Source organism: Vombatus ursinus, unplaced genomic scaffold (genome assembly GCF_900497805.2).
Source record: "Vombatus ursinus unplaced genomic scaffold, bare-nosed wombat genome assembly UNPS02003292.1, whole genome shotgun sequence".
NCBI lineage: Eukaryota > Metazoa > Chordata > Mammalia > Diprotodontia > Vombatidae > Vombatus > Vombatus ursinus.
In genome coordinates this window covers 13,728,119-13,742,624 of record NW_020943070.1, presented here as the reverse complement: position 1 = coordinate 13,742,624, position 14,506 = coordinate 13,728,119, and the positions used below count along the sequence as shown (strand labels likewise).

General features: G+C 39.0%; 1 protein-coding gene across 3 annotated transcripts in view; it reads left to right on the top strand.

The window, feature by feature from the left end:
* Nucleotides 1-14,506, top strand: part of PTPRB (protein tyrosine phosphatase, receptor type B) — a 154,813-nt gene that overhangs the window by 75,217 nt on the left and 65,090 nt on the right. For 2 of the 3 annotated variants that reach the window (XM_027872911.1, XM_027872929.1), the window contains 5 exons: nt 344-607; nt 1,578-1,847; nt 3,320-3,580; nt 6,679-6,945; nt 13,550-13,813. In XM_027872911.1, coding sequence (XP_027728712.1) covers nt 344-607; nt 1,578-1,847; nt 3,320-3,580; nt 6,679-6,945; nt 13,550-13,813 — 1,326 coding nt within the window. The remainder of the gene's footprint in view (nt 1-343; nt 608-1,577; nt 1,848-3,319; nt 3,581-6,678; nt 6,946-13,549; nt 13,814-14,506) is intronic. The other variant, XM_027872921.1, reaches the window with a different exon arrangement.

Below are 14,506 nucleotides of genomic sequence, written 5' to 3'. Positions count from 1 at the left end.
ATTACTCTAGTGAGGTGACATCGCAGCTGTCAAACTCGTGAATGAATTCAAAAATACAGGGTTTATTTTTTAAAACCTAACTCTGTCAGTAAATTAAGTAGGATTTTCTCTATAACAATGAAGCATTTATCAGTCAGCAGATGTTTATTAAATGCATCCTACACGCTCAAGCATGAGAATAAAGTACATCTCTTTGAACTATTATGTAATCATGTATCATTTTTGTTTTTATAATAAAATGCTAATTAGATAGATAAATGCTAATTAGATAGATAGAGAAAAACATAAACCATAAAAAACAAACTCTAACTTAAAACCTTTTGGTTTTCTTCATTCTTGCTAGCCCCAGTGGAAGTCTCAAATCTGATGGTAACTAATGAGGATAGCTGCATTTCTCTCAAAGTCAAATGGAAAAGACCACCAGGAAACCTGGATTATTATAATATCACGTTGTCTCATCAAGGGAATGTTAGAGAATTCAGAACTATAGAAGCCTGGGTGACTGAGGCCCACTTTGAGGGCTTGACTCCAGGACGCCTGTATCAGATCACTGTCTCTACCATCAGTGGTGAACTCTCTGCTCAGAAAATAGCAATGGGGAGAACAGGTAAACTTTGAACTTCAAAAATGGAATTTGGTTACCTATTTTTTTTTAATCAGACCAGGTTACTATTTTGGGCTATTACTGAGATAAGGCAGGCAAGTTCATTTTCCATGCCATAAAAAGTATATAATTAAACCAGGTCTTAATGCTCAAAGAAAAGTGAAAGATTATATCATCTCTCTGAATAATTCAAGAAAACTCGTTTGGGTCTTGAATTATCAGGATGATTACTTGTTCCTTTTGGGCTGTGAAGGTGTGGCCTTTGTGTAATTAATTGCTTTTTTAAAAAAATTGTACCTTTCTAACAGTGTCACCTCCTCACTACTGGAGATGAGATAATGAACAGGGACATCAAAGTTGACTGATAAATAAGAAATTATTGAATACCCCGGGAGTCAAGAAGGAAAGTACATTTAATGGCCACAAGCATTCAGGATCTCTTCTATAAGCTGCCATCTTTGGCAACGTATACCTGCTAGAGATAACATAGGTGTGATTTCAGGGGCCAGCAATTGATCAGTGATAAACTTTGTCCTTTTCACTAGATGATAAGCAATGTTGCAGTAATGTTCTCCTAGAGTTCAGGACGTAGAAATTAGGAAGACATGGGTTCAAATCTGTCTTTAGACGTTATCTGGCCAAGTCACTGCTAACTTCTGTGTGCCTCAATCAGCTCAGAGATCTGCAGGGATAAAAGGAGTTATAACAGTAATCCTACAAACTCCACCCCTGAAAAATACAGACATTTGCATAGTCTGTTACTAGAGTTGATAAAGAATAAGTTTGTTGAGCATTAAATTTCCCAAAATGAGGAATTTTCTATATGGAGAGCTATTCTACATTGGCTTACAATCCATTAATAAGAGGAAAGCATATTAAAAGGCAGATTTTATATTATTCCTCTAATGTTTTCCACCTTTCTCCCTCTCCCAAATGGATTCCTTACTTATTTTTTTATCCTTTCGTATTTCAGTTCCTGAGAAAGTTACGAAGTTGAAGACGATCAGTAATGGCTGGATGAGATCCCTCAGAGTGGGTTGGTTGCCTCCCACTGGAGACTGGGAGTTGTACCGCATTGTACTGTTCAATGGCTCTTCAGTGCTGCTCAACACTACCGTGGGGAAAGATGCAAAGGTCTTTGATTTCCCTGACCTAGGGCTAATGCCTGGAAGACAGTACGAGGTAGAGGTCACTGTTGAGAGTGGAGACCTAAAGAACACAGCTCGCTGCCAAGGTCGAACGAGTAAGCAATGACAGGGGCGTTCTCTAAACGTTGAATGCAATGAAAAATGATCAGATTTTCTAAATCAGACCTGGGCAAAACTAAAGAACTGTAACAAGTTTACTGATTTAGTGCCCTATTGAGAAGAGCGGCAAGATGACGGGGTAGCCAGTCATCTTTTCTGATGCCCGCTATGTAAGGCTATTTAAAGTTATTTTCAATATTTCACAGGATGAGAATGGTTGTAGTTTGGGGCACCCTATCACTCCCCCCCCCCCCCGCCACCTCCAACCAGATGACTTAGAAACATGAAATCCAAATGATAAAAAGAACATTTTAGCATATTGACTTACTTCACAGATTTTTCCTAAAGACCACATCCAAATATATAATATAGGTTGAAGTATCCTAGCTATGTTTGCATATCAAATGTGTGTAACTTAGGTATAAATTCCACATTTCTATCCAGACCACAGGGCAGCTAGGTAGAACAGTGGATAGAGTACCAGGCCTGGAGTCAGGAAGACTCATCTTCCTGCGTTCAGATCTGATTTCAGACACCTACTTGCTGTGTAACCCTGGGCAAGTCACTTAACTCCATTTGCCTCAGTTTCCTCCTCTGTAAAATGAGCTGGAGGGGGCAGCTAGGTGGCGCAGTGGATACAGCACCAGCCCTGGAGTCAGGAGGACCTGAGTTCAAATCTGACCTCAGACACTTCACACTTACTAGTTGTATGACCTTGGGCAAGTCACTTAACCCCATTACCTAACCAAAAAAAAGAAAAAGAAAAAAGAAAACAAAAGAAAAAGAAAAAAAAAAGAAAATGAGTTGGAGAAGGAAATAGCAAACCATTCCAGTATCTCTGCTAAGAAAATCCCAAATGGGGTCACAAGTGTACAAAATGACTTAAATGACTGAACAACTGAAGCTTATGCTTTCACTTTTATTTTTTCAATTTTTTATTAATTTATTTTGATTTATCAACAATCACTTTCATAAGCTTTTGAGTTTTAAATTTTCCCCTTCCCTCCCCAAGACAGCACACAATCTGATATAGGCTCTACATATACATTCCTATTAAACATATTTTCACATTAGTTATGTTGTAAGGAAGAATTAGAACCAATAGGAGGAACCACCAGAAAGAGGAAACACACAACAGAAGAAAAAAGTAGCAAATAGCATGCTTCAATCTGCATTCAAACTCCATAGTTCTTTCTCTGGATGTGTATAGCATTTTCCATCATGAGACCTTTGGAGATGTCTTAGATCCTTGCATTATTAAGAAGGGCTAAGTCTATCAACATTAGTCATCATGCTTTCACTTTTAAAACCAACCCCATACTAGCTTGCTGAATTGGAATATTCTTGTGGATGGAAGAGAACAGTGTATGGGTTTGGCCATCCTGTCACCCTCTCATCAGTCAATGAGGATGCTCATCATTTCATGCATGCCACTTACTCGCATGGTTATCCTTTGCTTTTTCCACAGCCCCCCAGCCTGTCGTGCAGCTCCGAGTAAAGCATGCCAATGAATCCTCTCTGAGCATCATGTGGTCGACCCCTGTAGCAGAATGGGATAAATACGCCATTTCCCTAGCAGACAGGGATCTCATACTCATCCACAAGGCATTATCCAAAGAAGCCAAAGAATTCACGTTCACAGACCTGGTGCCCGGAAGAAAGTATGTCGCTACAGTTACCAGCATCAGCGGAGATTTGAGAAATTCGTCATGGGTAGAAGGAAGAACAGGTATTTTTCTCCAATATATTTTAATTAAATTCAGAGAAAACAAAAGAACCCACATTTTTTGCCTTTCAGGCATCTAAAGCCCAAAGTCGTGTGTGCTGTATACCAATTAGATATCCTGTTGACAAAGAATTACAAGACAGAAGTTCATCTTATAAAGGTTTGGGGGTCTTCATGGATTGCAACGTTAGTCAATGGTGTGATATCATAGCCAGCGTCTGGGCCCAAGAAGGTTTCATTACTGTAGCCTGTTCTGACCAGATCTCATTTATCGAAGTGTTGGGTTCAGTTCCAGGTGCCACATTTTAGGAGATTATCAATAAGCTAGAGGGCATCCAGAGGGCAGCAATCAGGGTGGTGAAGAGACTTTAAATCGTGCCATGTGAGAATCAGTTGAAGGAACCTGGGCTGTCTAGTCTGGAGAAGAGAAGACTTAGGGGGCATTATAGCTTTCATGTGGAATAGACACCAGGCTTTTACTTGGTTGCAAAGGTCAACAAGGTGGAGCAATGGATAGAGAGCCAGGCCTGGCATCAGGAAGACTCATCTTCCTAAGTTCAAATCTGACCTCAGACATTTACTAGCTGTGTGACCCTGGCCAAGCCACTTAACCTTGTTTGGCTCAGTTTCCTCATCTGTAAAATGAGCTGGAGAAGGAAATGGCAAACCACGCCAATATCTTTGCCAAGAAAACCCTAAATGGGGTCACCAAGAGTCAGACACAACTGAACAACAACAAAGGTCATTATCAGGAGCCACTCGTTGAAGTTGCAAAAAAAGCAAATTTGGTCTTTTTCATTTTTAAATTGAATTCAGTTTTATTTTATTTTTAGGTCTACATTCTCTCCCTTCCACCTTCCCCTTCTCCCCCCAGCCCCTCAATAAGAAAGCAAGAAAAACAAAACCCATTGCAAACATGTATAGTAAAGCAAAACTAATTCCTGGATTGGTCATGTCATATATGTATATATTATATATGTGTGTGTATATATACACCTCAATATTTATCTCTCTACCAAGAGGCAGATGGCATGTTTCATCATTAGCCCTCTAAAATCCTGATTGGTTATGATATTGATCAGAGTTCTTAAGTCTTTCAAAGTAATTTGTCTTTATGATATTGTTATCACTGTATAAATTGTTTTGATTCTGCCCCCTTCACTTTACCTCAGTCAAATTTAGTCTCGATGTAAGGAAATGTTTTCTTGGAATTACAACTATTCAGCAATAAAATAAACTGCCTCAGGAGGCAATGAGTTTCCTCTCACTGGAGGTCTACAGGCAAAACTTGGATGACCACTTGTTGGAAATATGGTAGAAGGTGTTGTTGTTCAGGTACAAGTGGGCCAGATTAGACGGCCAATGCAGTTCCTTCCAATTCTGTGGTCCTATATCATCGTCTCTAGCACTGATTTTGCCACAAACTATGTAACCTTCAATAAGTCATTTATTCTCTATGGACCCCAGTCTCCTCATCTATTCAATGAAAGAGTTGTACTATCCAATGTATAAGGTCCATTCTTGCTCTAAAACTTTCAAGAGCCTAAGGTAGACTTTACCATAGAGTTGAGCTGTAGTTGCTTGAGCCAAAAAAATATTTTCTTCAAGGTTCCTTCCATCCTCAGTTCATAGGATCACAGATTTAGGACTATAAGGGATCTTGGAGACCCTTTACTCCAACCCACACATTTTTATTGATGAAGAAACAAACCCCCACAAAGGCTGATTGCCAGTATCACACAACTAGTGAGTGTCTGAGGCAGGATTTGAACCCAGGTCTTTCTATTATATAAATGAAATAGGTTAAATTCTATTAAATGTATAGATATTCACTTTGGAAGTAGAGATCCAGATCACTTGTTTGAGGAAAAGTCTAGGATTTTTAAGAAAATCTTGGTGCCCCTCTATACACAGTGGTAATCCTCTTATAAACATTTGGGGGGGGGCTAGGCAATCGGAGTCAAGTGACTTGCCCAGGGTCACATGCCTAGTGAGTATCATGTGACGCTGGATTTGAACTCAGGTCCTTCTGACTCCAAGGCCTGTGCTCTATCGACTGCACCACCTAGCTGCCCCTCTTATAAACATTTCTACCAAGGCTCTTTATCTTTGGAAAGGAGTGTGCCAAGATGCCAACCCCTTTCCGTCTCATGTGGGAAGGATGTTTTTTGATAGGTGCTGATTAACAGAATGAGAACGCAGAGTCAGGGAGATGTTATCAGCCCATGATAAACACCAACTCTGTTTGGTTGTTGCATGGCAGTAACTAGACCATATGCTAAAGAAATATTTGCCGTCATGCCCAAGGTTGCTGAATAAACAATAATCCCCAGGGGCAACTAGATGGCACAGTGGATAGAGGACCTGAGTTCAAATATGACCTCAGTTACTAGCTGTGTGACCCTAGGTAAGTCACTTAACCTCAATTGTCTAAAAAAAAAAATAATAATAATAATCCCTTAGATAAAGAGAGTCCTCCAGTTTTTAGATGGGAGAACCTCATTCACTTTGATTCATAACACAGCTCTGAGTGGTTATAGAAATAGAAAGAAATATTACTCTCTCTACTCAAATCATCATGTCTATATTTAGCTGTTTGTGTGTTATAGCCCACCCCCAAAATATTACACTAATTCCTTGAGAGCAGGGGTTCCTTTCTATTTTGTCTTTGTGTCCCCAGGGTCTTCTACAGTGCTTTGTATATAGCAGGTGTCTAATAAATGCTTATTAGATTGGATTAATTTATTGGGCTATGGAGGTTTTGCTCAGAAGTGGTAGCCTTTCATTACTTGAATTCTGTTTGTAATGTAAAATCACTCCTAAAACATGCACCTCCTAGTTTTTGAATCTTAAATCATTTTGGTTTCACCTAATATAAGCAACATTCAGAAGTAGGAGAGCCTTCTGTGCCGGAGCTGGCTTTCCATATGCCACAGGAAATGAAGCTAGGAGTCTAGAGCAGAGAATTTATTTTTAGTGCTTTTAAGTTTGTCTCCAATTTTGACTCATTTTTTTTGTTGTTGTTGGACTTCCTTGGGGGTGACTAAGTAACGTTTATTTTGTCTTCTCTTTGTTTTGTGGAATATTTTCTTTCATTTCAGTGCCTGCTCAGGTGACTGGCCTGAAAGTGTTCAATCAAGGGACAACCAATAGTTTATTCACCAACTGGACCAGAGCACAAGGAGATATTGAGTTCTACCAAGTCTTACTAATTCATGAAAATGTTGTTATTAAAAACGAGAGTGTGTCCAGTGAGACCAGTGGCTACAGCTTCCACTCTCTCAAGCCTGGTGGCCTCTATTCAGTGGTGGTTACAACATTAAGTGGAGGGATCTCTTCCCGACAAATGAGGGGAGAGGGACAGACAGGTAAGAGAAGGGGGAAAAAAATGTTTGTGAACTCTATCAATCTGAGCTTACAGGATCCGAGAGAAACTATCACAGTAAAAAAAAACCAAAAACGTACTGCCGAATCTTGAAATTCATCAAAACTACTACCATTGTCCCACAATCTTTGCAAAATGATGATGATGATGATGATGATGATGATGATGATGATGATGACGACAACAATAATAATAATATCCTTGAACTGGTACTAGAACTATCCAAGAGAGATCTGTGGACCTTAAAACAGCTAGTTGTCAGCAAGGTGGTTCAGTACTTAGAATGCTTGACCTAGAGTCAGGAAGACCTGAGTTTAAATCCAGCCTTAGATACTTATTAGCTGTGTGACCTTGAACAAGTCACTTGACCGCTGTTTGCCTCAGTTGCCTCAACTGTAAAATGGGAATAATAATAGCACCTGACTCCCAGGGTTGTTGTAAGGATCTAATGAGATACTTGTAAAGAGTTTAGCACATAGTAAGTGTTATGTAATTGTGCTATGCAAGTGCTATTATTGTTGTTGTTATTATTATTATTATTATCATTATTATTATTAAAGGAAACTATAAAGGAAGAGGGGCAACTAGGTGGCTCAGTGGATAGAATGCCAGGTCTGAAGCCAGGAAGACTCATCTTCCTGAGTTCAAATCTGGCTTCAGACACTTACCAGCTGTGTGACCCTGGGCAAGTCACTTTACCCTCTTTGCCTCAGTTTCCTCATCTGTAAAATGATCTGGAGGAGGAAATGTCAAACCATTCTAGTTTCTCTATCAAGAAAACTCCGAATGGGCTTACAAAGAGTCAGACACAAGTGAACAACAACATAAAGGAGAGTGGGGAAAGTGAAGCGAGAGGTATATAAAGTGAATTTTCTAAAGCCTTTAAGAAAAGTGCCAGAAACCTTTTGTGAGGATGTGATAACCACTTGCTGCTGTAAGTAATCCCCATTCAGCTTCTTTCCTTTGAACTGTTTATGTTCCAGCTGTCAAGAGAGTTGGATTTAAACACCCCCTGATTGCCAAGTTTACACATGTAATGAGATAAAAAGCCCACTCTTAGGAAAAGTATCTCCCTGGTTTTTTGGCCTTCTTCCATGGCAATAATGTGGAAAAGGAGGTTATCTCCATCATATTTGGCCAGAAGTCGAATCAGTAAAATTCAAAAATTGCACACATTTACATATATTTTTCTGCACTATTCACAGAATAGAACCAGTCTTATAGATTCCAAACAATGCTTGAATAAGTTAGAGATTTATGTTCTGGTTTATTTAATAAAAAAAAAATCAACACCCCTATGTGGAGAATTAATTTGCTTAGATTTTTAATAGGTGATCACATCCAGTTATACTACATAGCTGCCACCCCCGACTCCATCTCTGCTTCCCTTCTCTATAAAAGTCAGGATATTTTAGATTTGTACAACTTTAATCACTATCCTTCAACCTTTCAAACATGCTTATGGTCACCAGCAACAGAAATAACCAATTATTTTGTGAAGGTGTGGCCTCTCATTGACCAGATTCATTCTTAAAGACATCTCAATAGTAATAGGTCAAGCCCTTAGAACATTTGGCGGTGGCTTATTTTAAGCTTGGTACCAGACATTTCATTACCCCTACAAGCATTAGGCTAATAATCAGCATTTAAACACAGAACAAGCTTATTAAAGTGGACGGAGTGCCAGGTTTAGAGTCAGGAAGACTCGTCTTCTTGAGTTCAAATCTGGCTTCAGATATTTACTAGCTATGTGACCCTGGGCAAGTCACTTGACCCTGTATGCCTCAGTTTCCTCATCTTTAAAATGAGTTGGAGAACGAAATGGCAAAACACTCCAGTATCTTTGCCAAGAAAACCCTAAATGGGATCACAAAGAGTCAGACACCGGGGCAGCTAGGTGGTGAAGTGGATAGAGCACTGGCCCTGGAATCAGAAGGACCTGAGTTCAAACCCGGACTCAGATACATAACACTTAGTACCTGTGTGACTCTGGGCAATGTCACTTAACCCCAGTTGCCTTGTCAAAAAAAAAAAAAAAAAGAGTCAGACACAACTGAAATGACTGAACAAAAACAAAAAAAAAAATACAAAAATTAAACTCCTATTCAAGCACCTTGAGGAAATCTCTAGTTATAATCCCCCTTTCTGGTAAACTCTGAATTCCCTATCCTACTTTCCAGAGGGTCAGTTCAAGTTCCTGCCAACTTACAGCACTTATTAGGTGAGTTTCTTTCTTAAGCACTAATTTTAGGAACTAATGATTCACTATACTTGCCTCCTTGTCACCTAATTTCTTATCCTATTGTGGGTCTGCATGTGCCATTTCTCAGGTACTCTTAAGTTTTTGTCCTCATCTCTCATCTTGGTTCTTCAGCTCTTCCACACTCTACATGGCTCCCACAGTCTGGGCCAGGGTTGGGGACCCTGTGGCCTCGAGGCCACATGTGGCCTTCTAGGTCCTCAAGTACAGCCCTTTGACTGAATCCAAACATCACAGAACAAATCCTCTTAATAAAAGGATTTCTTCTGTAAAACTTGGATTCAGTCAAAAGGCCATACCCAAGGACCTAGAAGGCCATGTATGGCCTCAAGGTTTCAGGTTCCCCATCCCTGTCACTCTGAGCAATCTCTTTGCTCCAACCTATACCTGGCATCCACTTCTAGTATCTCAGTCTTTCAGTATAGCTCTCCATAAACCCTTAAATTTGTCCGTAAAGGTGACAATGACCACAGTGCTCCTGCATAGTCACAGTACAGAAGCGTGACCTGCCCTCCCTTGTGGCTCTTTCTCATAGCAATCACTTCTCAAAGTTTCATGGGCTTAACACCCTAGTATCTCTGCTTTTTTTTTTTCAATCCCTTATTGAGAGAAATGAAGATCAGTCAAATCATTTCATAACTATTACAGTCATCTTGGCATGTCAGCTACACATATATTGAAAAAATATCCCAGCCCTAAGAATATAAACAACATATTCTTTTTTTTAATTTAATATTTTATTTTCCCCAATTACATGAAAAAAATTTTTAATGTTCATTTAAAAAATTTCAGTTTCAAATTCTTTCCCTTACTCCCTCCCCTGACCCCCTCATCAAGCAATTTGAGATAGGTTATTCATGTGCAGTCACACAAAATATAATTCCATGTTAGTCATATTGTGAAAGATAAATAGACCAAAAACAAACACAAAACAAGAAAAATAAAGAAAGTTTAAAAAAAGTATATTTCAATCTGCACTCAGATTCCATCAATTCTTTCTCTGGAGGTGGGTAGCATTTTTCCTCATAAGTCCTTTGGAATTATCTTGGATCATTGTGTTGTTAAGAATCGCTAAGTCATTCACAGTTGATCATCATATAATATTGCTGCTACTGTATACAGTGTTCTCCTGGTTCTGCTCATCTCACTTAAGCAACATATTCTTGATGAATCAAACGATTAACCAACACCTCTTCCAAGAGATTAAACCAAGCCAATTCAGAACATTTTGTCTCTAGTCAGAAGTAGACCCATTCGTTTATACTTGGGCATCTAATCCAATGTTCTTTGCACAGTTTACAACACATGGCACCATGAATCCCACCACTTTTCTTGAAACTCTCTCTTCCCTTAGCTTCCATGACACTGTACTTTGCTGAATGGAAAAAAAAAAAAAAGACCAGGTTGTGATTCAGAAGACCTACCTTCTAATTCCAGCTCTATGATTAATTAGCTTTGTGAGCTTGGATAAGTCACTTCTAGAGCTAAAATCAGAATACCTGCCTTGTCCTAAACATTGTACATCTACTGATGTATTTACCTATGTTATATTTGCTTTTTTTTGGTAAGGGTGTAATATTATTGACTTATATTGAGATTTCAATCAACCAAAACCTTCAGACCTGTTTCATAGCAACTATTTTAAGCCATATGCCCCCACTTCATATTAGTGCAAATGGTTATTTTAAGCTTTATTGATGAACTTCATATTTATCTCTGTTAAATTCACCTTGCTGGCTTAGTTTCATCTTCCCATCCTCTTAGGAGCTTTTCAAATCTTGATTCTGTTATTCAACATATTTTCTGCTCCTCCCAGCTTTCTGTCTTTGGCAAGTCAAGTAGTCTTGCATAAGATCATAGAATCAAGGATTTAGAATCAGAAGGGAGCTTACAGGCCACTTAGCTCCCTCATTTTACAGATAAGGAAACTGAGGAACACAGGGTGATGTCACTTACGCAAGGGCATAGAAGTAGTTATTCCTAGATCATACAACATATTAGATCCACCTCATTTTCCATTCACAGTTGTTAATAATGTCTTTTATGATACTTCTTGTGTCTAAATCACCAATGGCAATAGTATATAACCTACTTATACCTACCATGCATCTTTCCATTTATGAGAAAGACATAATGATAAAATAAAATCTAGTTCTGATGCCTAAGAGTAAAAGAAGACAAATTAAAATATGACACATGATAAAGAGTCCCAGAGTATTAGGAATAGTCATTACACAAAAATAGATATTGACATCAAGTCTGTGACATTTCATGCAAAGACACTTTCCTGTATCACGAGAAGATAGGAGGACACCATTATCTGTTCAAGTTGTAAAACTGTGTTCATTTTCCAGCATCTCATAACTCAAAACAGTTCAAACAACTATCTCTGTAGGTTGATGCTGGCCCTAAGGAGCAAAGTAGACTAATTTCTGTAAAATCAAACAACTCCTAGAAAAATCATTAATAAGGTTCTATTTTGTAACTTTTGGGGGGAAATATAAACATTTTTAGATAGGTAATTGTGGTACAGTTGGCCTTTGAGTCAAAGATTTGGATTCAAGTTGTACCTAGGCAATGGTGTGCTTATAAATGTTTAACAACCAGCTCTTGGGGTTGGGGGGGATATATGTTCAACATATTTTTAAGTTTAATCTTTATTATTAATGTTTTCTCCATCATTTTTTGAAATTTGGATGGTCAACAAAACAATAAATCAAACCCTGATTTGCATTTGCTGATTTTTGAGGTATAAATGCTCATGCTGAAAATTTAAGAATGGGCACTCTCAAAATGGTACCAGCTGGCTCCAGCTGACACTTGTGCCTAGGGAACACACTGGCTGTGTGACCCTGGGAAAAGTCACTTAACCTCAGTAACTTAGCCTCAGTGTTCTCGTCCATAAAATGAAAGAGAAGGAATTTGTGACCTCTTTCAAGGTCCTTTCCAGCTCTAAATCTATGGTAATATGCCTCTCGGTACTGAGTGACTCTGAACAAGTCACAGCCTTTTAGTGCTCTGGGCAGCTCGCTAAGACTGCAGAGAATTGCGGAGAAGCCTGGTGACCTGTATTGGTAGAGGGAGTTTTCTCCTCTAGGAATTCCATATATTAATGAAATCAGAAGTCCAGTCCCTAATCCTATAAACATTTGTTGGTTGAACTGATAACTTGTACTGTGATAATGGCAGCTTCATTTTCGGTAAATATTGAAAACATCCAGATTCTTTCTGAGAAACACAAGTCTGATATTCAAATATGCTTGTGGAAATTTAAGCTGACTTTTCCTGACAGGCAATGATGACCGTAATAAACTAGGGATACACTGTTAAACAAACGATTGACAATATTCTGTCAATATCTGTTGACGATAGAAATATAACTAAGACTGTAATGACATCATTTGATAAGAATCAGCCCTTATTTACAAATACTTAGCCACAAATGAAGAAAGTTACCATGCACTAGCATGCTATGTATGACCTGCTTAAGGCTTTCGACTTTCTTCCTACCACTAGGGGGCAGAAAATGCTTTTGTTATGGGCTCCATAGCAGTGAGGATTACTAATACCCCCTAATGATGAATACCAGAGGGCATGAACTTCACAGTGCATTGATGTGGGAGGATTTTGAGAAAAGTCATTCAGTTCTTCACATTTTACCCCAGATAACATCTTCATTTTATCAATTATTTTGATTTGCTAAACTGTTCCCTTCTCTGTAAAGCACATTTCTAAAAAAAATTAAAATAAAAAAATGCTCCATTCCTAGAATACTTTAAAGTAGAAGCAGAAAAAACATCCACCCCATTTAAAAAATGGCAGGAGTGACAGTATTTTATTTACAGATTGGGGTTACGTCAAACCAAGAAGCAGGTAGAGACACGTGGGTATCTTGATGAATAGTGTTCTATACCTAGAGTCAGAAAGATTTTAGTTCAAATCCAATCTCAGACAGTTAACTAGTTATGTAACTCTGGGCAAACCAGAGGTTGCTCTGCCTCAGTTTCCTCATCTGCAAAATGGGGATAATAATAGCACCCACTTCCCAGGGTTGTTATGAGAATCGGATGAGATAATGTTTGTTAAAAGCTTGGCAAACCTTAAGGTGCTACATAAACGCTAGTTATTATTAAGTATCCCTGGGCTTTATCTGAGTCGACCTTATGACTGACATAGAGAACTCTAGAGTTCTGAAAGATAATGTGGAATCCTAACTTTTCCTTTAATTCTTATGTGATCAGATTAGATACCAGGAATTCCTGTCGTTTGATGACAATGACGTATTACTAATCCCACTCATGTTTTCTCTCTCTCTCTTTGCCCCCAGTCCCTTCTAATGTCAGTGGAGTAACATTGAATAATTCTGGTCGGAGTGATTACCTCAGCATTTCCTGGCTACCAGCTCTTGGAGATGTAGATAGCTATTCTGTGACTCTCTCTCACGGTGATAAGATTGTTCAGTCCCTTCCTATTGCAAAATCCATCAGCGAATGCTCCTTCAGCTCCCTTACTCCCGGCCGACTGTTCAACGTAACTATAACAACAAGAAGTGGCGAGTATGAGAACTATTCCTTCGGCCAGGAGCGCACAGGTGAGAACTGTGGAGAGATAGATGCTCCACCTGAGTCCGGTCATTTGTGTGGCTCCTAGGGCTCGGATCCTGGAATAATAGTTCTGTGGTAGTGTCATTGAAGCCACAAAACTGTAATGAAGCCGGGTGAAGGATGTTTATTCTGAAGGAGATAAAAGCTTAGGGATAATCTGGCCTCAAGTATTTCAAGGGCGGCCATGTAGAAGCACGATTATTGTACTTTTCTGCTTATCCTTATAGGGAAAGAAGTAGATGCAATGAAAGGAAATCGCAAAGAGGAAGACTTAGGTTTGATGGAAGGAAAAAAGTCCTAACAATTAGATTAGATGGTCACTGAGGTCCTCTCCAACTCTAAGCTATGGTGGTTCTGAAAATCCTTTTGACCTCAGAAGCTCCTTATGTGGGCAAACATCTATTACCTTCTCACTTAGAAGGATCACAGACACAGACTGGTGCCAAGTACTGTGTTTCCCTTCAAGTGTATAAACTTCCATCATTAAGTGGTGTTCAGGGATTCCTTCTGAAGTTCATGTATAGCTTTAAAACAGAGACTTTACACTTCCCTTTCCATAGAAATAGGAATGAGGATAGGGATGGGGATGGGAATGGGGATAGAGATGAGGATAGAAATGGGAATGGGGATGGGGATGGGGGTGAGGATGGGGATGGGATAAAGAAGGGGATGGAGATGGG